This window comes from Myxocyprinus asiaticus, chromosome 50, assembly GCF_019703515.2.
Source record: "Myxocyprinus asiaticus isolate MX2 ecotype Aquarium Trade chromosome 50, UBuf_Myxa_2, whole genome shotgun sequence".
Lineage (NCBI taxonomy): Eukaryota > Metazoa > Chordata > Actinopteri > Cypriniformes > Catostomidae > Myxocyprinus > Myxocyprinus asiaticus.
In genome coordinates, this window is record NC_059393.1 from 15,244,426 (window position 1) to 15,267,559 (window position 23,134).

Consider the following 23,134-nt stretch of genomic DNA (forward strand, 5'->3'; position numbering starts at 1 on the left):
AGAACTGCCCTTTTTGAAAGGGTGCCTACATTTTCCCCAAAGGTTCCCTCCAGTGTCAATCAAATGGTGTATCTTTACATTGTCTTTTCATTTTTACATATGTTTCACAATTTGGAGGTACTGCCTTAAAGTACACAAATTGGACAGATCACATATTTGTGTGAAACTCAAAGATCAATAATCAAGCTTCAACAATATGTTGTGAGAAATTTCTTTATTGTGTACCAGAGCTTTTTGAGCAACCAATTCAGTTGAATCCAAATCCTCATGCAGTTGCATTTCAGAAATGCACAGCCACCAATTGTGATGTCTGTCAGAAATCTGTATGTTAGAATAAGCATACAGATGGATACAGTAAATGCTTAGTTAACTCAACAATACCATTATTACATAACCTGTATATACATAATATTAACAGCCTTCCATTAAACTTTACTGGGCCTTAAACTTGAGCCAGAATGCAGAGTAATAAGTTAATGCACTGTGTGACATTACTCCGCTAAAAAGTCAAAACAGAACAACCAGAACTTAATAACATCAAGTCACCATCAAATGCACATATAAGTAAATATGTGGGGTAGATGGGCTCAAATGATGATGTTCATAATTCTAATAGTGTTCCTCATAAGGGAGAGTCCAGCTATGTGGGCAGCATAGGGAGGAAATGGGTTGATGGGTGCCTCCGTCTAGCTTTGTGGCCTCTACGTGGTTTCCCTCGGCCATTCAGCGATACAAACATCTGCCTTCCCCTGTGCTTCCAGCGGAGGGAGGCGTAGGTGTTATAGCCATTTTCCTCAATGCGCTCTTTGAACTTGCAGCTGGGGTTGTATCTGACCTGCAATAAATCAAATTAAGAGTGCAGGTGAGTTCCTACTCAAGCTGGGTTGTTGAAACCAGGGCTAGTACTAAGATGCAATCTTTGGGGGGTATTTTGATCTTTATGGTGGGCAAGCGGTTGTTGAAACCTTTCAGTAGATTTGCACTGATATTAGTCTCAGTCACAGACACTACACCGTTCACTGATCTGACAAATATAGAACTTATTCAGGGTAGATGCCACATTAAAGTTTTTTGCAACTGCTTTGAGGGATAAATATATTTCTAATGTTTTGTCGAACCTGGTCTCATTTAATTATTTTAATACACATACATTTTTCCAAAATGTTTTTTGCATGGCTTGTTATATGGGTCGGGGCAGTTTTCTGGTGAAATGAACACTAGGGGTGCTAAAACAACAATGATTTTTACATAACTTTCACATAAACAATGAGTAAAATGGCAGATTATCCATTCATAAACACTTACATTTAGCCCTGTTCCTCACACAATGCTATCTTATGACATCTTAACACTTGCACTATAGTGCATGAGTTATAAGGCGATACATTTTAACGTTTGCATTACATAACCAACTACTTTTACAAGCTTGTTCTAACACAATCAAATTGATACTGATAGAACGTTGCAATTGTGATTTAAAAGACCGGGGTAAAACTTACATGTAAAGAATCACGTACTATCATTTTGCGAAAATTTTGCCACAGTCATGTCATTTTCATGAGATCAGGCTGGTTTTGCCAGCTGAATGATTGACACCAATGTATTAAATAGTATTAAAGCTGAAGTATGTAACTTTTTCTGTGTTAAAATACTTTCTCCTATCCCAGCTTAATATGCAGAGACAATTATTAGTAAGCCATTCATAGGTTAATTTTCTCGAAAACTGTATGCTCTTTGTTTCTGTAGCGCTGAAAAGTGCTTGCTATGAAAATTGTTTGTGCGACACGCCCCAACAACGTTAATCAACCAATGGCATGAATTTGGGGCGGGGCTATCTTTTTGTTTGACCAATGGCAGATGGAGGGCTTATTCTGAAAGCTGTTTTGAAAACAAAGTTTATTTTTGCAATTCAGTTTGGTGGCACTAGTGGTGCAGAAATTACATACTTCGACTTTAAATAAAATTGTATAAAATATACATTAAATATGGCATCTACCCTGATTAGGTTTTGCTCACAAAACTGGTAAGAGCTAGCTGAAATTGTCAGTTACACTCTTATTGTCTAGTCACTGGAATTTCCAGAGCTTGCAATATTCATGACATCAAATCTTTGATAGACATTCAGCGTTTAGTAGAAATCTGATTTCAGATTAACCCGCCACTAAACATCATGTGGGAAAAATGTGAACTGTGGTGGATCGCTTTCCAGTCAGTCAGGTGACCCCTTTCTGTCGAAGTTGGATAGACTGTGCTGCAAAGTTGACCAGACTTTATGTCGATAGTGAAAAACTTGCTACACAAGACTATATTGAAATTTTATTTCAGGTGATTTTGTGACCATAACCTATATACCCCCCTCTCCCTCTTATATTCCGATTTGTTGTCTTCAAATATGTTTTTTTTTTTTTTTTTTTTTGTCATTGTCCTTTCTGAAACTATTACATTTGGTTCCCCCAGTCCTGAGTACTAGGTTACAGCCTTGGTACTTTTACATGTTGGGCATATTGATCCACACTGCCTTACCAAGCAAATCAAACCATAAGGAGAAAAACAGCAAAGAAAATTAGTATTGTGTGTCATCAGGGGTCTTCAAATAACCTATACCGGGTCAAACTGTGATTAGTGAGATATATTCTGATTAGTGAGATATATTCTGAATGCTCCAGTGCATATCTATGATGTATTCATTTTTATCTCATCCAGTTTGTCATTGTAAATCAACCAGCACCCTCTCGCTTGGGCTCGAAAAGCCACCTGAAAAAGCCAGAGAGAGCTTTTGCTAAACTGCTACAGCTGGAGAAAGCTCTAAGTTGAAAAGGAGACAGGTCATGGTGACAGTAACTTTCAGTCTGATAAGATCACTTTAGAATGATTCAATGTGACTAATAATCATTTACATGTGATCTGAAAGGGGATGAGGAGAAGGTGCTTAGGTCTTGATTAAGGTTTGCCATGTTTACTCTTGGAATTGGAGGAAAGATTTAGCCATCTGTAAGCCATCTTATCATGGCTGGGTGACAAATTTCCAGTTTAAGATTTCTCAGAGAGCAGTTAAAGCATTCAGGCAGCATGCAAAGGGGGCATCTTCATTAAACATGCCACAAACAACTGCCTGGTGGCACGCACTGACTTCACGGGAACAGTGTGCCACCACAGATTCGGGATAGTGAAGTGCAGTCCTGTATTGCCCTGGTCTGAGTTACTGTAACCGCAGATGCATAGGTGGTGCCTGATATTTTTTGCTGTTTTTTGCTTTTGTAAATGGTCCTATCAACTGACACTCCAAGAATCCCTTCATTAATGTGCTTTTGATCATGTGAACAGTGTGTTCTTAACATTTAGTTTGCTATTCTGTAATTCAAAAGGTTTTAATCATTAACCATTAGTTTTCATATGTGTTTCCTTTAGAAAGTAATTTTTCACAGGTAGTTTTGCACATACAATATGCATTCTAGGGTTAAATAATAGTATTATAAGGCCTGTTTAGGGTAAAATATCAGTTCCAGGATGTTCACAGAATGACCCATTTTCGCTCATAGATTTGCTTGCTGTTGCTTCAAATGTCTCTATTTAAAATAAAAGTTGAATTTTTTTCTCCATTTTCAAAAATTATCTTTATGGTTGAAGAGGTTCCTTTGACTTAATAATAACTCTTTTCTTTCATCCCCACTGGCCTTGTGAAACATTGTTTTGAGATGTACCTACCGATCCGAAGAGCGTGCCTTTTTTGGACATAGCTAAGTACAGGCCGGTGCTGACAGATTTGATGGCGACAACTCCAACACTGACAGATCGGATTTCCATCAGACCTGAAGAAGAAAAAAGGAACAGAAGTCTGGTTTAGAGAGGGGGAGTTTCCCCATCAAAAGCCACTCTATCATTACTGATTAGAATAGCAGGAATCCATATGCTCAAGGGATGAGTTTTTTTCCCAGGACACGAAAAAACAGGACACACTACAATAGGCTATTTTGAATGATGCTCTTTGTGAAGCTACCAAGAACAACCTACACTTTGGTTTTCCTTGGAAATCTGGTTAAAAGGAGTCATATGCTATTTAACAATATGTCATAATGAAGCAATAGTCAAATGTGCCTTTAAAAAGTTTAGAAAACGAAAAAAAAATCTAGTTTGTTACAATTCGGATTGATTCGGGTTGAATGTCCATCATAAAGCAATGCTAGGCTCTTTGATTAATCTGGTTTTGCTCAATCTATCATGACAATAGGGCAAATTATTTTGGAAATGACCTGAAATTGTCCCTGCCAATCTTTGGGTAGTATTTGATTGCTCTCTGTCAGAGCATTCCTTACTATTACATCACATCACATACTTAATGTTTGATATTATCTGTTGAGATCATCCATGGTTTTGTAAGGCTCATAAAAACCAGCTTAAAGCAAAAAAAGACAAAAACACTGGTAACCATTTGGTGTCAGCAGGGTGCCTCTCTATAACACAGCAAAGGGGAAACAGTGCAGACAAATCGGCTGTTGGCTTTGGACAAGGACTGTAAACACAGTAACACACTGAGGTGCTGAATGAGATATTGACCTTGCACCAGTTGGGAAAAGAAGGCAGAAAACACAGCACAGAAAGGCGGATCTGTTGAACACATGTGTTGCAGGTGGCAGACTAAAGAACTCATAGTTGGAATTCTGGTTAAAGCTTTTCAGCTGTGACTAAATAAACCCACACAGTCAGGTCTGAGCAGGTGTAGCCATTTTTCAAGAGTCATTTCTCCCAGTTTAAACTCCTTGACTAATTATTGGCAGCAACGTAGTGACACTACCTAGGATCATTCATAATTCTCTTGCTGGATTATACATGCCTTCTTAGAGAATATGTATGATAAAAAACACTGTGGTCTGAAGTTTGTTTTGGTTTGGAAATTTGAAACACAGACACTGCAGACTGATCTCACTGTGTATTAGGCAACAGTAGTGTAACTCCAGGTCAAATCCTGGGTTTCGGCACCAGTGTAACAGTTCGTATTTTCAGGGCAAATGGAGGAGTCAGGAGGCAGCAGAAACAATCAACGTGAGTATTTTATTACTCTCCAGCATCGTTCACAAAACTCAACCCAACGTGACAATAATTCTTGTCGCACACATAGGAAGAGTCTCTCTCTGGTCTCTCTCTTTCTCCCAACTGATGCGCTTGTACGTCTTTTCAGGTCTCCCCCCGCCATCACTATAACGAGAGACAGGTGTTAATTATAATGACAGCCCAGGTGACGAGCCTTACCGCTCTCCCTCTCCCGCAGACAGACACACGACCACGCCCCAATCCCCACAAGTAGTTTAAAAGTTCTTCAGCTGAAATCCGTCTGTGTTTACTGAAATTCGAATCACTGTCCCTTAGTGGCCGAAGCTAGATGTGTTGTTTAACGTATTGGCACATGTGTGCTCTGGTGTGAAATGTCCACAGAGTGGCGACAAAAGCGAGTTGTATTTGTAGTTGTAAATTTTAGCTGCATATTTTATTAACCCAACACTCTACCTAAACACCAACCCTAAACCTAACCCTAAGTGGAAGAAAAATTGAATCTTTGAGGAAAAATGCAACCTTCACGAGACCAGAACCTGTGTCAGTTGCCTGATGGAAAGCTTATAAAGTTTGAATCAATGTAAAAATGTCTGATGGGGGTAAATTTGCCAACTTTCCCAATGCTAATACAGGACTTTTGAGCATTTTAAGAACATGTCCTGTATGCAACATCATAATTTCAGCCAAAATACGGAACATCCCAGCTATAATGTAATTAAGTAATGCGTTTCTTCATAAACCTATGAAGAAACCTTATGACAGTAACACAGACCCAGTCATGTCATAAACACTAGCTGATAGATCATACAGGTATACAGCTGCAACACCTCATGCCCTACTTCTATAAGGAATGTCTGCACTCTGAAAGCCAATATATAATTTCCTTGCCGTGTTTACAAACATGGTAGCTTTGGTGACGAATGCGTGCCAACAGCTCATAGACATCCAGCTGGTCGGCCAGATGATTGGAGCTCACATTGAGTTAATGAGGAATGATCCAGTCAAATGAAAAGCACTGGCGCTGCTACTTCTAATTTTCATTATTAGCCGCTCAAATGTGTGAGTCAAGTCCTGTTGCATATGAAAATCAGCCTGGAGGGCCTCCTAAAACGAGGGTTTCTGATTCAAAGATGCCTTAATATACTGTATATGTTGTGCTTTATTTAATGCACCACATCCTACCTTTCTTTTAAAATAATAATAATAATAATAATAATTTTGGTATAAAGATTAGAGCTACTCTGTCCACTACTTTTGTACCTATGTTTGAACCAGCAGAGTAAATCCAAAGGAAATGTGGTGAGGATTTGTCTAGGTGAAATTATTCAAGCTTTTGACGCTTGACCAAACAACTATAAAAGCAGGTTGGACCTTTATTCATCTTTATTCCCTTTGAAAATGTCCTCTATTGTGTTCTAAGCTCATGGTCTCTGGAGTGCTCAAGGTTGTAAATTTTTCATGAAAATGCCCAGCCCAACAAGATAAAACTATAAGGGCAGGAAGTCTGACACAATGTTAATCTTCACAGAAACTCCATTGAGAAATTCCATTTAAGCCATCAAATAATAACTGTTACATATTTGCTCGTTAGAATTCTACTTATTAATATTTGCAGTCTATTCTACTGATTTCCACAGTGCATAGGATAATTAAAAGACATTAAATATAGTGATAAGGCATTCTACTTTACCCTCTTTGAGAGTGGAGAAAGAAAAGGAAAAATAATTGTAACCAATTTTTCATAAGTTGGCTGTTTGTAAGTAATGTTTTAAGTGTTGAATAGTTTCAGTAAAATGGTGAATAGCAGCAAGTTTGTTTTCATCTCATCTTTGGAAAATTCTCTTGACCTTTGATATGTTTTGGCCAGAGCTGTCAATAAGCTGCTTGAACTATTACAAGCAAAATCCTCATTTCTTCAGACTTAGTCAAGTGTAAACTAGCCATTCTTTCCATCTCAGATGTAACTTCTGAAAGCTCTTTGCATAGTCGTTTTATTCTTTCAGTTTTTGCCCTAATCTCCCACCCTTGACTTTTTTGGAAGTGAGCCCATCTTCAGATCACTTAGCCCTTTTTCAACGTTAAAAGCAAATCATTTTAAAAAGTAGGAAGGAGCTCTCAAAGCGATTCCTTTGTCAGAATTATTGTCGGGTGAGAGGAGGAGGAGTAGGAGAGAGCGACATGTAGATGCTGGTAATAAGGACAGTCAAGGCGGAGGTCAGGAGATTCCTAAAATTATGTTTCCTTCAACTGGCCCTTTGCTCCCAATAGGCCTTTGTAACCTACCTGAGATTTGGAAGCTGACAAGGTCTCATTAATGACCCGGCTTTTGTCACACTAAGCAAAGTTCCACCCGCATCAATTAAAAGAGAAGAAGTGGGTAGACAGGGTGAAAGATGGAGCTAAGTTTCCCCCCTTCCCTTATGTGCTTTTTAAAGAGGGTCTTTAATTTCCCAGGTTGCCCCCTCCAGAAGCCCTCTCTGGCCTGTCGCCCCTTAGAGAGAAAGCCTGGGAATCTCTTGTCTCCAACTGGGTGCTTGTAGTTGATTGACATACCTTTTCAATTTTTTTTTTTTCACAGTTTGCTTTTTCCTTTAAACTTAGAGGGTACTGATGTTTTGTTTTTTTTTCTCTCCTTTTCAGATCACAACCTTTTCATGCAGAGTCCTTATTGCTGAGCCTAATGGCCGTGACCAGCACCTTTGATCAGATCAGCTTCCTTCTACGTGCTCTTGAGCCGACTGAACTCTAGTCCTATGTGTGTGGTGAGTGTTCAGACAGTAAGCCCACCCCAGTTACCGCTACTTTAAACAGCTTTAGTTCAAAGTGTGAGAGAAACTGCTCTGCTCTACTTTTTGAACACGGTTATCATCAAAATCTTGCTTGTGCCCTGGGAAAGCAGTTATCATTTGATGCAATTACCTACTGTTCATCTGTGATATAAACTCCCAATTAAATATTTTTCTTACTTCACTAATCTCAGGTATCGGTCATGTCTGTTGAGCAAACAGAGTGGTACAATTTACATACTGAAGTATAATACTAAGAGTTAGAGTTTTTTTCTAATCCTTAACTGTAAGTATGAGCTCAGTATGTTTACATACAAAGTTTTAATTGAGAAATAATAATACTTTAATATTTTGACATACTTTTGACATTCCGTATTGAAAAAGAAATAGTCAAATTAATTAATAACTATTCACTCAAATAACACAAAATGGGTGCCGTTTTAAAGACTTTACAATGCATATAGGCAATATAACCAATTTGCCAGGTGCTTTTTAATTTGCTCACAAATTAGAAGTGTTCCGTTTCCATAACTTATGAAATATGATTGTTGTACATCACTGTCAAACAAACGGTCAAATCATCGTGCTGATCAGAAAGTTTGTGAGTAGAATACAAAACATATTATTTAAATCACATTTCAAATTAATATCAAGTAAAGGCCGGGAAAAAAACATTTAGAGTTTATAAGCTGTAAACAGATATATTTTGTCGCATTTCGCTTGTAATGAAACACAAACAAAATAAAAATAAAAATAAACAGCAGATGCTCACGACTGAGACAATTGCTTTAATGGCCACGAGTCCAAATACAATGTAATGTAATGCATAGATATATCAAAAAAGACTTGGATAATTGCAGCGTTACCTCAGATATCCTTGTTATCATTCTGGAGGTCGTCCTCTGGTTAAAGTGGACCAATCACGTAGCCTACACCATAGGTTTGACGCAGAAGTATAAATTGAGTTACAATTACAGTAGCGAAGTCTGTTAGTGCAACTTCGCTCAAAATCAGAGTGGTAAGATTTCAGTCGAACTAAAGTGTTTACATAATATTGAAAAAAATAAAAAAAATTAAAACTTTTAAAGTGCATGTAAATGTATCAAATTGGTCATGGTATGCCAGTTGATTCAAAAAACATTCTATCAAATTATGCCCTATCATAATAATATCATATTCAAATAAGCATGCTTAGGCTTATAGTGCCTCTAAAATGTATAATTTAGTGGGAAATTCTATCTGCAAGTTCAAGGCAGAACTTTTGACTTTCAAGCCACTTTGTAAAACAAAATGCTAGTCACATAAATGTTCAATGTCACATAAAAATATGAAATGGGTCCTTGTAGCCACATCTGTTGCTGATTGGATTTCCTCACTTAAACCTTGATTGCCATCAAATTCAGTGCAAAACTACATATTCTGTTCATGTACATATTCTACATATTTAAAAAAAATAAAATAAATTAACTTAAGTAAAATGTGACAGAAATTTCATCATCAGCACAGTATGTGGGTACTGTCCGTGTGCAGCCCAGTTTTTCAAGACAAGCCAATAGTATGCATCTGCGTGCATCATCTGCACATGCGCCTGGTGTTGACCAAGAGTATCACAGAGCAGTCGTAGCATGCAAAGATTGAATGCATCTGTATGGGCTCACGGTCAAAAGAATATACTTTAATATGAAAACATGGTGTACTTAAAGTAATTGTAGTTGGGTTCAGTTCTTTCATCCTTGTGATGGTAATTTCATTATGGTTTTAATCAGGAAATAAATGTTTATGGTCAAATGTTTTAAACCTTCATTTTCCAATTAGAACCTAACACCGTTTTACAACTTGCTTTGGCAAGACTGACAGGCAGCTCCACACTAACCATTCGTGCGGTCAAACCTCCTCACCTATGTGCAGCAATTGCTTGTTCAGGGTTACGAAATTTATGAGCTTATTACCATGCAAATAATCTTAAAAGTATTCCAGAGAACAGTTACCCAGGGCCAGCTTTGGAGCTCCATCCTGTGTTTCCGGACATGCATAATAACTATCATATAACTATTCATCTAAGCCAACTAGGCTATGACACGTCTCCTCTCTGCACACATACGCCACTTCTAAACTGCTACTCTCGAAACCCTGGAAAACTCTCAGTCCTTACCTACAGTATATACCGCACATATACAATACATATAAGGCTGAACTGTGACCCTGTAACCTCAGTGGTACTGTCCTAGTTTACTAATGTCTCTTGCCCAAGCTCCAGCATTTAATGTAGCTTTCCAGCTTGGCATAATATACTATTATTCAAATGATGTAAGTCTGCCTAGGCCTATAGTTGTGTGTGCCACTTTGAAAGATTCTTATTTAGACCTCATGACACCTTATACAGCCATAAACGTAACTCCTGTTTATTTTGTATGTAATAAATGTGAACAGCTAAGCTGTTTATAATACTATTTTCCACAAAGTTGTCTAAGAACAAACCCTCTCAGTAAGAGTATGACCAGAAGCATACTTTACACAAATATGTGAACACAGAAGCGAATTATTTGCCAATGCATTAAAGGTGTGCAGTGCATTTGAATATGCTTAACATACTGTACATTCTTGTATAGTAACAGACCTTAGTACTGAAGTGGATGACAGAATAAGCTTTTAAAGTCTGTGCCACTAAACCGGACATGTCAGGTAGCTAGCTATAAACATCCTTACGAAGTCGAACTTACTCAGCAAGATTCACTTTAAACTGTTGCTCCGTCATAACAGCGGTTGACCTGAAAGAGAAAACTGACAATAGAAGAAGAGTGTACTTTGTTGCCTACTATAGTACCCCTTATGGCAATGTTGAGAATGCAACACAATCTCATTATGAATGCGTTGTGTAATGGATTGTGCTCTGACACATTACTAAACACAACAATTTGAGAACTCGAGCATGCATTGCTATAAGCGTCTACGTTCATGTACATTGCACAAAACATAGTTTAATGCATTATACATAATGTTTTTTGCCATTTAGAAAGAGGACAATGGTATGTTCGAATGCACTATTTAGCATTTGTGCCTGTACTTAATGTGAAAACGGTCAAGGAAAGGGGAAGAAAGAAATGTCGAGAGCGCAAAGAAAGGATGTGACTCAAGCAATTCTTTGCCTGGCCTGATTTTTGTCTTCATTCCCACATTCTTGCCATCTCCCAGGGGTGGGGTGGTGTGTTAAACTATGCTGGCTTTGATAACATCAGTCTTTCTCATCCTATTAGTCTGCTATCCATTGCACCAGAGGCCTGTGTGTGAGGTAAACATGCTCTTTTTCACAATTAAATTGGTCATTAAATAGTTTTTTCAGCAATAATAGGACTGAGCAAGATACCTTGTGGCCTCGGTGCACAAGAGCAGAGAACCGCTGACAAAATATTTCAGTGACAATTGAATATTATTATATTTTTTTCTGTTGAATCATTTAATGTCTATGTAACAATTGTGTGTGGATTGTTGATGGCACTAAACCATAAAAGATCACACGTGAACTTCGATGGAGGCAGATGCATCTCGGGACGCATTTTTAAAAGTTCTTTAACTTGACACGGCATCATAAAAAAGAATTGCTCAGGTGCGAGGGGCTGATAAAACTTAAGACGTGGCACAACGGTGAAATACATCTCTATTTTACACATATTTACATGGAAAAACAATGGAAAAATATCGCAGATGGATGCAATAACGCTTTTGGGGTGAGCGCCCCCTTGAGGCCAAAGTATACTTCAGTAATCTGCTTGCCGCTATGTATCACGTACAGCGGGGGGGACAGAAATTTCGTCATCAGCACAGTATGTGCGTACTGTCCGTGTGCAGCCCAGTTTACTGTCTGCATCTATGCACATCCTCTGCATATGCGCCTGGTTGTCTGTAGCAAGACTATCACAGAGCAGTCATAGTGTGCATGCATTGAATGCATCTGTACGGACTTGCAGTCAAAAGAGTATACTTTGAAGGGCTGAAGCGCTCGATTGTGTGCTCGACGGAATGGCATGTGGAAAAATGAAGTATGTCTTAGACTTTACTGTGCTAATATGGTCTATGTGGTATTCTTACTAAAGAGTAGACCAAACAGCATCCATGGCCAGAACTACCTGTTTTATAATGTGTATATCAGGTCATTTTTCAAACAAGATGAATGAAAGCAAAGAGTAACTACTGATACAGCTCAGATTTTGTAGTTCATATTTAAAATGTAATAAAATCTGCACCATGTTTTTAAAAAATTAAAAATATGTCACACACATTGAAGTTAAATAATTCTGCCAAGCATTTACTGTCCAGTCTCATAAATGTCCATTGGCTATAATCTGAAACATCTGGTTCATACTTGGTCTTTACTTCCCACCATGTGTTTCATAGGGCTCCAGTGTAATAAAGCAAATGCCATATTCACTCAAGCTGTACTGAACCGCATAAAAAAACAATATTCCATGAACCAAAGGGTCATGGTTGGAAAACTACATTTACCCTTAATACTGAAGCTGATTTACCCTGATCTGCTTTACCCCAAATGCTCCAAACAGAACGCCCAGCCTTGAAGGTGATACAGTACTTTGTACTGTTGTAAAGGAGTACCAACAGGGTCCAAAATGACCAATCCCCAAAAGTGAGTAAAAATGTGCTTGGTCAAGTAAATAAGACTGACCAGCTGGCCTTTTTAGATACCACAGATAACAATAAATGGTTTCAAATAGAAAGAAATGATATTCAGACCCTTGAAAATGTAAATGGCAATGATTCAAATTAGATACAATATATACAAACCATCTACAAAAAAATCTGAGTTGCAACTTGCGCATCTTATAACAACTTTTACCTCAGTGGAAAATGTATCTTTAGTTATCTTTAGAAAATCTTTAGTTTATCTAGGACACCTAAAGTTTTTATTTCACCCACACTCCATGTGGTGATGCATGCTGTATATGGAATAGTCCTTGCATCAAGCCACAAAAACTAATATATCAGGAACAAAAACGTCTTCACATTATTGTGAGGTGCAGTTTCACTGAAGGACAGAAATATTTTATCTCACATATGATGCTGAGAGTGATGCAATTAACTGAACTTTTTCCTCATAAATATGCATGAAAAAAAGTAGCAAGTAGTATTAGTATCTTTAACATTAAAAATATTGCAAAATACAGTTTCATGGTAGTTAAGAAATATCTATGGCTGGTAAATTTTCTTAAATCAACATTAATTGAGTGTGGCAAAAAGGTCAAATAGTTCACCCAAAATGAACATTCTGTCATAATTTACTTGCCATTGTGTGAATTTGAACCATGAGTATCAAGTCACTTCTACTCAGTTTAGAGTCCCATTATCACACTCATTTGCCATGGGTGCACACTTGGGTGACGCTCCCTCTCACACAATTCAGAGCTGTTACAGTTACAGGGGCCTGCCCCTGGCCTCATTTTGCTTTTATGGCTCGCTGAATGCAAGCTCTGGGGATTAGCCAGGTCCTTCAAAGGCCATTACAGCCAGTGACAGGTATCCCGTTACCCCCCACACACAGAGAGACGGACCAGGTAAGAGGCACAGAGACCAGGAAAGAGTGCAGGGGTCAGTCGGGGACAAAGAAAGACTTAGCCAGGGCCCCACTCTCTTTCTGTCTGTTTGTCTGCCTTGTCTACATTTACAGTCTGCTCTTTTTGTCATAGATTGGTTCCCCTGATCTTGTACAGGGGTTTCGTGTTGGGAAATGTGTGATACAAGGGAATAGGTTTGTGACAGAAAGGCTGAAAATGTGTTGGATCATTAAATTCCAATGACTTATGTGTCTTGAAATTTAGGATTAAATGCTGCTATCCAGATTTAAAAATGAGATCTTTCTTTCTACTCTGAGATAAGATTAGTCAGTGGAAGAGAGATTCTCACAAGGCAGAGGAAGTCTTTCATTAGTCAATTACTGTCTCAGATAAAGAGGCCACTTCAAGTGTCAATAGATTCAGGGTCAGAGGCCAAATTACGTCATCAACCCCTAAAACAAGATCCTAGAACGTCTGATTTAGCCACTGTATGGCTCACAAAGGGTAAAGTGAGACACTTCCATTGAGACAGTTCCCTTGACCTGCTAATCCAAAACATTTCCTGAATGACTGATAAGAGCCTGAAAACTAGAGCCAAGACATGGAAGGTACAGTTGTGCTCATAAGTTTACAAACCCCTTGTAGAATCTTTAAGAAGCTTAGCCATTTCTAAAAAATTAAAGAGATCATAAAATGGTCTGAATATGCTGCATAACAGATATATAAAGGACAACATAGTCTCATAAAATCACACTACTATACTGTACCTACATCTTTGCAAAATTATTTTTACGTGGCTCATTGTACTTATCGTGGCAGTTTCTTGATTAAATAAACACTAGAGGTGCAACAACAATAACACAAAACACAAGTAAAAGGGCAGATTTTCAGTTCGTAAGCACGTACTTTTAGCTCTTTTCCTTTCACAATGCTATTTTATGACATCAAAACATTCTAACTACAGAGCATGACTTGAAAGGTGATACATTTATACATTTTTTATTACATTATCAACTACAATTACAAGCTTATTCGATTGCAGTACAGTTTTGCGGTAGCTCAACCTTTAGAGCGTTGCACTTGCAATGCAAATGATTGCGAGTCCTGAAGAGCAAGCGAGTCGACACTTGAGCTGTAAGCGTTTAGGATTCGTTTTATGGCTTAGGGTAGAGTGTAGGGCTGCAACTAACAATTATTTTGATAATCAATTAATCTAACTATTATTAGAACAATTATTAGTCTATTCAGCGATTATTGCAACGATTAATCATTAGCTATTAACCGATTATTCAGCTTGTGCCCCAACTTAAAAGGCTGTATTAAACGTGCTTACTAACAATAAAGAGGACAAAATGTATATTTTTAAATACCTCTAAATGACATTCACTGAATTAAAGGGAAAAACATTTTGTATTAAGTTTAATTCAGTAAAGAAATTCACTATATATGTGTTTTTGTTTTCCATTTAAAATTGTCTAAAAATCCTTAAAACAAGATACATTTACTTGAGAAGCAACATATAAGATATTTAGACTTGCTTTAAGAGAATGTATCTTTTTTTTTTAATTATTATTTTCTCCCCTTTTCTCCCCAATTTGGAATGCCCAATTCCCAGTGTGCACTAAGTTCTCGTGGTGGCGTAGTGACTCGCCTCAATCCGGGTGGCGTAAGAAGAATCTTAGTTGCCTCTGCGACTGTCAGTCTGTGCATCTTATCATGTGGCTTGTTGAGCGTGTTACTGCAGAAACATAGCTTGTGTGGAGGCTTCACACTATTCTCTGCAGCATCCACACACAACTCACCACGCACCGAGAGTGAGAACCACATTATAGCGACCACAAGGAGGTTACCCCGTGTCACTCAGCACACCCTGGATTTGAACTTGTGACTCCAGGGGTGGTAGCCAGTGTCTTTACTTGCTGAGCTACCCAGGCCCCCAAAGAGAATGTATCTTAAATATATGTGCAGTAAAGACAAAATATACTTATATTCAAGATCTATTCTCTAAAAGCAAGTCTAAATATCTTATATGCTGCTTCTCAGGTGAATGCATCTTTTTTAAAGGATTTTTAGGTATTTAAAAATATTTGTATTTTTAATATTATATTCAAAATTCTCAGATAACAATTTTTTCTTCTGCAGTATAGCTGCTAAAGAAAATGAACATTGTTTTAAAGGAGTTTTAGACATTTATATTGGAAAACAAGCCAAAACAAAAACAAATCAAAAACGTATTTTGTTGCAGTGTATAATGGAGTGAAGACTACCCTCTCTCACCTTTCTGTTCACAAAAAACAATTCTCTCTTATTAATAAAGCTGTGTATTGCCAATTTTCTTCACGATAAAAAATGCACAGAAACACATATATTATGATTCAATAAGTCGCGAGCCATCACGTTATAATCTAGCTGCATTAAGCGTGCTTGCTCGAGGGATGAATGTCCCCGCAACAGAGTGTGCCTCATTCGGGTGCAGTTTCAATCTCTCCCCCTTAGATCGTGACATTCACGCAACTCATAGAAGAGGTGCTGACCACACAGAGAAATGCCAGTTTCTGAGTTTGATGTTATTTATATGATCTGCTTCCATATTATTTTAACTTTAATAAAGCTATAACGCATTAAATATAACTGCATTAAAGATGTAACGCCGGGGTGTTTCCTTTAAAGAGCTCCGGCTCCGCTTATTCCACAACGAGAGTGCTTCTGTATTTACCTATTTGGTATTTTTGCATTATAATTCCCTCATACTTTGCGATCTACATCACCTGAAGCTGTGAAAGTTTAGAGTGCATCTGGACTGTGAGCTGTGTAATCTTCCTCTCCTCAGTCAGGCGTGAGCTGCAGTGCTGCTCTCGCATGTCATCATTGGAGTTTAATGTGATCTCATGTTACGTTAAATGAGATCAAACGACTATTTGACAACGACATTTTTTATTATTGTAAATATACTTTGTCAATAATGTCATTTCAACCCTAGTAGGGAGGTAGGTTTTGTTGATTTAAAACTCGATAAAGCATTAACGTTAAAAACCTCTTGTGTTTGGGAGAACATTTTTCTCTTTCTGAACAAGTTTCTTTTTGCACCACACAGTGTACACTTCACCTTGGAACTTCCCGCGAACAAAGACATGGTCTGGTGTGTCTGTTCTTCAAGGACAGAGGTGGCATGGAAAGAAAGCATACCCCCATTAATGGGATGTTCTTTAATCAAGGAGAGGGTGTGCAGCAATGCCTTCAAATCATGCATCAATTCCTTTCCCAGTAAGTGGGTAGCCATCAATAGCCTGAACAGATAGTTACAAGCAGATTCAAGGACTATTTAGTGACTAAAGGCTTCAGTTGTTTTCTGCACCCAGCACTATCAAAAGGCCCAGGATTAAGACTGAGGTCATTGTTGAGAGGCAGTTAATTGCAGCAAGTTGCTTGAGAGGAGTACAGTTCGCCTGCCAAGATGCAGATGCAGTTGTCCTGACCAAAACAGGCTGCTGACAAGAGCATGACCTTATAGTTTCTACTACCTCATCTTTGTACCACCCATATGAAAATGTACGCGGTGCTCATTCAAACAAAGCAATACTTTAATTTATCCAGAACTTAGCTTGAGTGTGTAGGGCACAATACCCGTTGTCAGACAGAACAATGGCAATTACCATAATCTAGAATACATTGATTACATCACCCGTTCTTCTCTCATTAACAAAACCAAAAATAGCATCTGAGCTACAAAGGTTGTGTTGTATTGACAACAGAAGAGAAGGCACATGAAACAGGGCTGACCAAGCATAGACAAGGAGTTCCACTTGGTCAGTCCAAAACAGGATGATTTCCATGGCTGGAGCTGGTTCTGTGTTTCAAAGCACTGAGATGAGACGAACTGAACAAAAAGCTGACAGGCGGCACAAAGGGGCCATCAGCTTCTTGACAGATCTGTCAAATCACTCAGCTAGTGAGTGAGGCCTTGACCTTAACACTATCCTCCACAGGGGATTTCTGGCCCTTGTCCACTCAGCCTTGGTCAGGAGCGTTTCTGATCAGAGCTCACTTGAAACTTTGCAACTGAAATGAGTAGCAGGAAGTGTCAAGACAACATCTCCCCACATTTCAAAGAGGGTTTGACCCTGCTGGCTGGAAACTTAGCATCAATGTCATGCTAGACTCTGGCATTGCACCGTTTTACTATCAAACATAATTATTTGGTAATTAAATTAAGTTTAGTTTTCTTTCAAGACCAAAGGTCAGACTGTCCAGTTTGCTTATACAGTAGATATGACTAGCCTAATTTTTGACAAAACTAGACACAGAAGAAAATCAGAAAATTGACAGACAGCACACTTCCTGCAAAAGTTGATTGAGCTAATTGGCCACACAGGAATCTAAACAGATCTTGAAGAGTGTGCAGGAAATACGTAATTCTGCAATTAAGTGTTTCTGAATCATAACTGTGATTCATATGGTGGCGATAGGTTAAGACGAAAAAGGAAAGGAAATGTTTCAGCAAACTGAGATGATGCATCAGTCTTGACAGCTTCATAATGATGGTGGTAACATAGCAGTTACAGACGTAGACTGATTGCCATTAAGTTAGTGGAATGTGGTTTGAGCCAGCAATGGAAGAGATATTTAACAAAAGTTAATTTGAATGAGAAAAAAATGAAAATACAGGACACTTGCATAAATTGTATGGTGCCCATTTATATGAGTGTTTACGGTAATCCTGATGAATCGCTCACAGAGAGAGAATACTTCTAACTGTAATAATGCATTAAGCTAAAATTAGGTGATAAACTGCAAGTAATGAACATTAAACAACAAAACACACAATACAAACCCTAATCTCTGTATACATGGAGTAATATATATGCTAGCAGCCAGACTGCGAGTGCAGCGGTGGTTTGTATTTGTTATGTATGCACGCATCTCGTTCACAGAGGCTTATTACAGTGCTCATCTGTGACAGTTCTATCGAATAACTTATGAAATTTGATCACAGTAATCATAATGGGAATAGATAACCTACTATAAGTACATTAAGCACACACATCCAGTTTACATGGATTCATGTGGAAATTCCTCTGTGTACTTATAATTCGTCGTATTGATTGGCCTCAATGACAACGTCCTCAACTGTCATTTCAGAGCAGCAGATTTTAGCACATCATAATTACTTATATCTTTAGATGGTGACATAAAGCTGTTGAAATTCAATCCATAGATGGACTTCTGAGTGGCCCACCTTTTGTTGTTCCATGTCTGATTTTGTGCAAACAAGCCGAAAGTTAAGAAGGGCAAAAAGATGGGCAGAAAACTATTCTTCTTTATCACACTAAAAAAAGTCGAAAGAGCTTGGATATGCTGTATTAATAGTGTAATTCTCAGGGAATTTCTTAGAACTATCTAAAGAGAAATACTTATTTAGAGTAAACTGTGCGACCATGGTGATCAATGTTTGCATTATGCTTTGTTATATTGTTGTTTGTCATTATGCTGTATTATATCAGATATTTTATGACTATAATTATTGCAGAAAAAAATGATCAAAGTCCTTCAATGACAAATTGCCTATTTACAACCTGCTATCTCATTTATTAACTTAAAGCACCCAACAAATAAATCAAACTATGGAATGCAAAAAGGGACAATATAGTGTCTTTTTTTAAATTATGTTTTAAAGTACATTGTGTTAAAAGCACACAATTTCTGATCTTTCTATCTTAAGCTGAGACAAAAGTTAGTGGGACCTTTTAGTTTTAGTAATATTTAAAGATTTACAATATAAATGACATCTCACAGATGCAACATTTAAACTTTTATTAATTTTATTATAAAACCCCATATGCATCTACAGAGGTTTGGGCTAAGCCCCGAATATCCACTGACTCTAGAACCGCCCCTGCATTTTAGTCAACAAATCCAACCTTTCACTAATAAATACAATGAAAAGAAAACCCATTGAAACTCTGTGGGGGACTTAGAAGTCAGAAAACTCTATCATCCACACTAAGGGTAATCACTGTTGTAAACCTGCACTACTTTTATTTTCTTAAATATATTTGGCCATTTTGGTATTTATCCCAAAATGGCAGTTTTAGACATTAATTTTACCACATTATAATGGGAGAGGCAAAGAATGTGTAAACCTCGAAATGTCATAAATACATACAGGGCAATCCCCCTAAAGTTGCTCAGAGAGCAATATTAATCCGGCCTCCAAGACACACAGTCTGGGTTAACCTGAGCTTGAAGGTGAATAGCTTTAATCAAAAGGTCAATTCAGAGCGACAAAAATCTCAAGAGGGTGCTTCAGGTTGGCACTGCCTATTGACTGAACCTGGTTACAATGAGGTCGAGTCTGTCTGTCTGTCCTGTCTGTTTAATTTCGCCTCAGAACTGAGAGAGGTGGACTGTGTTACCTTTGGCAGATGTTAGTCCACATACGGTACTGCACGAGTGAGCCAAGTTGTGGATTCCCAACTGATCTAATTAATACTTGTTTTACATCCCTCACAAAAAGTTATAATAATAATAACAGTGCTAATGACTTCTCATTGAGGGAAAAAATGGCCTCGGGTCAATTTTCTTCAAACATTGCTATTTGGCTAGCAAAGATGAGAGAAGCTGAGCAATACCATCTGAACTGTAAGTCTGCCTGTCAGTAATTGCACTACTGGGTATATACAGTAGAGAACATATAAATGTAAATATAAAAATATATTGCAGAAGTTGGATCATAAGAAAACTACTGTTTTTATGTTGTTAATGATTGTTTTTGACTGTTTCATCAGCTAGATTTGCTTTGTTCAAACTGCAGGGGAAATCAGATTTTTTTTTAAGACAGACTGTTCAAACTGCAAATTACTGTATTTCACCATCGATTATGTTCTTCATGAGGGCAGTTCTAAATCTGAACACATTCGTCACAGACAACAGTGTAAACATGGGAAAGGTTGGCATATATAAAGTACCACAGTTAAGGAAGGTAAATGGACCTGCTAAAAGAGCACGCGAAGAGAAACATTTATATGCTCTTTGGTCTTTTAGACAGCCTGATCTCATGAACATTACGTGACCATGGCAACTGTTTTGCAAAATGAAAATACACGCTTTTCCCAGTGAAATGTCCAATGGGAGGCGCCAAAAGGGAATGAAATGGTGTGCTAATCAGACGAGATTTTTAAGGTGAATATTAGATGAAGGTTTTAATGAGTAAAATGTACCTAACTAACCTAAAACTTTAACCTAAACCTAACCATTAGTGTCCTAAAAGCAAATGAGAGGTGAACAAAACAGACAACATTATCCTAAACAAGCACCTAAACCTAACCAATAGTATCCTAAAAGCAAATGAGAGGTGAACAAAACAGACAACATTACCCTAAACCAACACCTAAACCTAACCAATAGTATCCTAAAAGCAAATGAGATGTGAACAAAACAGACAACATTACCCTAAACAAACACCTAAACCTAACCAATAGTGTCCTAAAAGCAAATGAGAGGTGAACGAAACAGACAACATTACCCAAAACCAACACCTAAACCTAACCAATAGTATCCTAAAAGCAAATGAGAGGTGAACAAAACAGACAACATTACCCTAAACAAACACCTAAACCTAACCAATAGTGTCCTAAAAGCAAATGAGAGGTGAACAGAACAGACAACATTACCCTAAACAAACACCTAAACCTAACCAATGGTATCCTAAAAGCAAATGAGAGGTGAACAAAACAGACAACATTACCCTAAACCAACACCTAAACCTAACCAATAGTATCCTAAAAGCAAATGCGACAAGAAAAGCATACCACCGTCATTTAATTTAGCTTCTATGACTTTGGTCTGATTAGGAAGAATCTAATCATGTTGGAATAAGTGTGTAAATGTAGGTGGGTCTGTAAAACAAGCATTAAAATATGTCATTTTTCAAATGATGTGTTATAGTTAAGTGTTTCGATATCATACCATAGCAATGTGTGAGTAATAGTGCGAAAAATAAGTGTTTATAAAGTCATAATCAGCCGTTGTAGTCATGATTAGAGTTAAAGTGAATAAAATGCATAGCTGTAGTACCTTTAGTGTTACTTTCACCTGGAAACTGTGGCGAAACGTAGAACATAGAACGTAAAAATTTAGTTATAGTAACGCTTATTCATTCTATGAGACTCGGTAGACTTGCCCATCAAGACACACTTATTACATTCAATACCTGTTGAGAAGTGCAGGGTTATAGCGTTGCAGTTGCTTACAACCTGTGTGTGTTATCTCATGAATGATGGCTAGGATGATAAAAAAAAAACACATTAAATCTGATCTTATCCTTCAGACTGAGACAATTTAACAAAAATCTGATTTTAATTGGAATTTAAATCACCTACGAAGGTGGTTTGGTTTGGGCTTATGAAAATCAGATTTCAAGTGTTTTTCCTGTTCAGTCTACAAAAAAACTTTTTTTGAGGCGAATAAGCACAACTATATATATATATATATATATATATATATATATATATATATATATATATACACACTACCGATCAAAAGTTTTGAAACACTTACTCATTCTTTATTATAATTTTTTTTCACATTTTAGAATAATAGTAAATTCATCAAAACTATGGAATAACATGAATGGAACTAAGGGATTATCTTGTGACTAAACAAAATCCAAAATAAATCAAAACTGTGTTATATTTTAGCATCTTCAAAGTACTCACCCTTTGCCTAGAATTTACAGACATGAACTCTTGACATTTTCTCAACCAACTTCTTGAGGTATCACCCTGGGATGCTTTTTAAACAGTATTGAAGGAGTTCCCATCTATGTTGGGCACTTATTGGCTGCTTTTCTTTATTATTTGGTCCAAGTCATCAATTTCAAAAACATTTTCTTTTTTTTTTATTACATTTTAGTTTTATAATGAAATAAATTAATATGGTGGCACAATTATATTTTTGTCAACAAAAATAATTTCAAACATTTAAGCATACACCTTCAAATCATAAGCTTTTTAAGATCATGAGAAACATTTCGGTCAAGTGTTTCAAAACTTTTGACCGGTAGTGTATATATTAGTTTATTTTTATTTTTTTGCTTCCTGTCTGATCAAGGCGTTTGTCACCACTAGATCCAAACTGACTTGAGCCAAAATCATTACTATGAGTGAGGATGTATTGTTTTTTGAGCCAATGGTTGGAATACAGAAGATGTCTAAAGGGGAAAAGCTGGGCATGTGGGAGTTAAGTCAGACTCAAACATACTGGTGAACCCAGTTAAACGATGAATGAAGATGGAGGCACTGGAGCTGTACACTACTAATTGCAACATTTCATCCATTCATGACACCAAAATTGGCCTTTGGAAACAGAAGAGATTATTTAAATGAAGGCACTTTTGTACCGCCACTCTCAGAATGTGTGTGTGTCAAGTTGTGTGTTTTTCACTTTCCCTGTGTCAGAAACACCTGGCGAGAGAGGTTTTTTTTTAATTTTTTATTTTTTTAAAAGTATTTTCTCACTATACTCTGGACGACTGTCCATCGGAAGGATTAAAAAAGGCTGGATTTTTAGGACTTTCTTTTTTCCTGGCACCAAAATCTTCAAGAGGCCCCCACAGGCTGAATGTAAGCAACATTCCCAGACTTTCCAGAAGTATCTGGGCTCGCTTAGCACCCAAACTGTCTCATACAGACCAGGATCTTCACTACACTTTCTATACAAAGGCTCCTTAGTAAAAGT

General features: G+C 37.5%; 1 protein-coding gene across 1 annotated transcript in view; it reads right to left on the minus strand.

The window, feature by feature from the left end:
* Positions 1 to 209: 209 nt before the first annotated feature.
* LOC127439201 (fibroblast growth factor 22-like) overlaps positions 210 to 23,134 on the minus strand; it is a 29,568-nt gene continuing 6,643 nt past the window's right edge. Inside the window, exons 2-3 of the mRNA XM_051695349.1 lie at positions 3,706 to 3,809; positions 210 to 835 (exon numbers count right to left, since the gene is read on the minus strand). Coding sequence (XP_051551309.1) covers positions 641 to 835; positions 3,706 to 3,809 — 299 coding nt within the window. The 3' untranslated portion in view covers positions 210 to 640. The remainder of the gene's footprint in view (positions 836 to 3,705; positions 3,810 to 23,134) is intronic.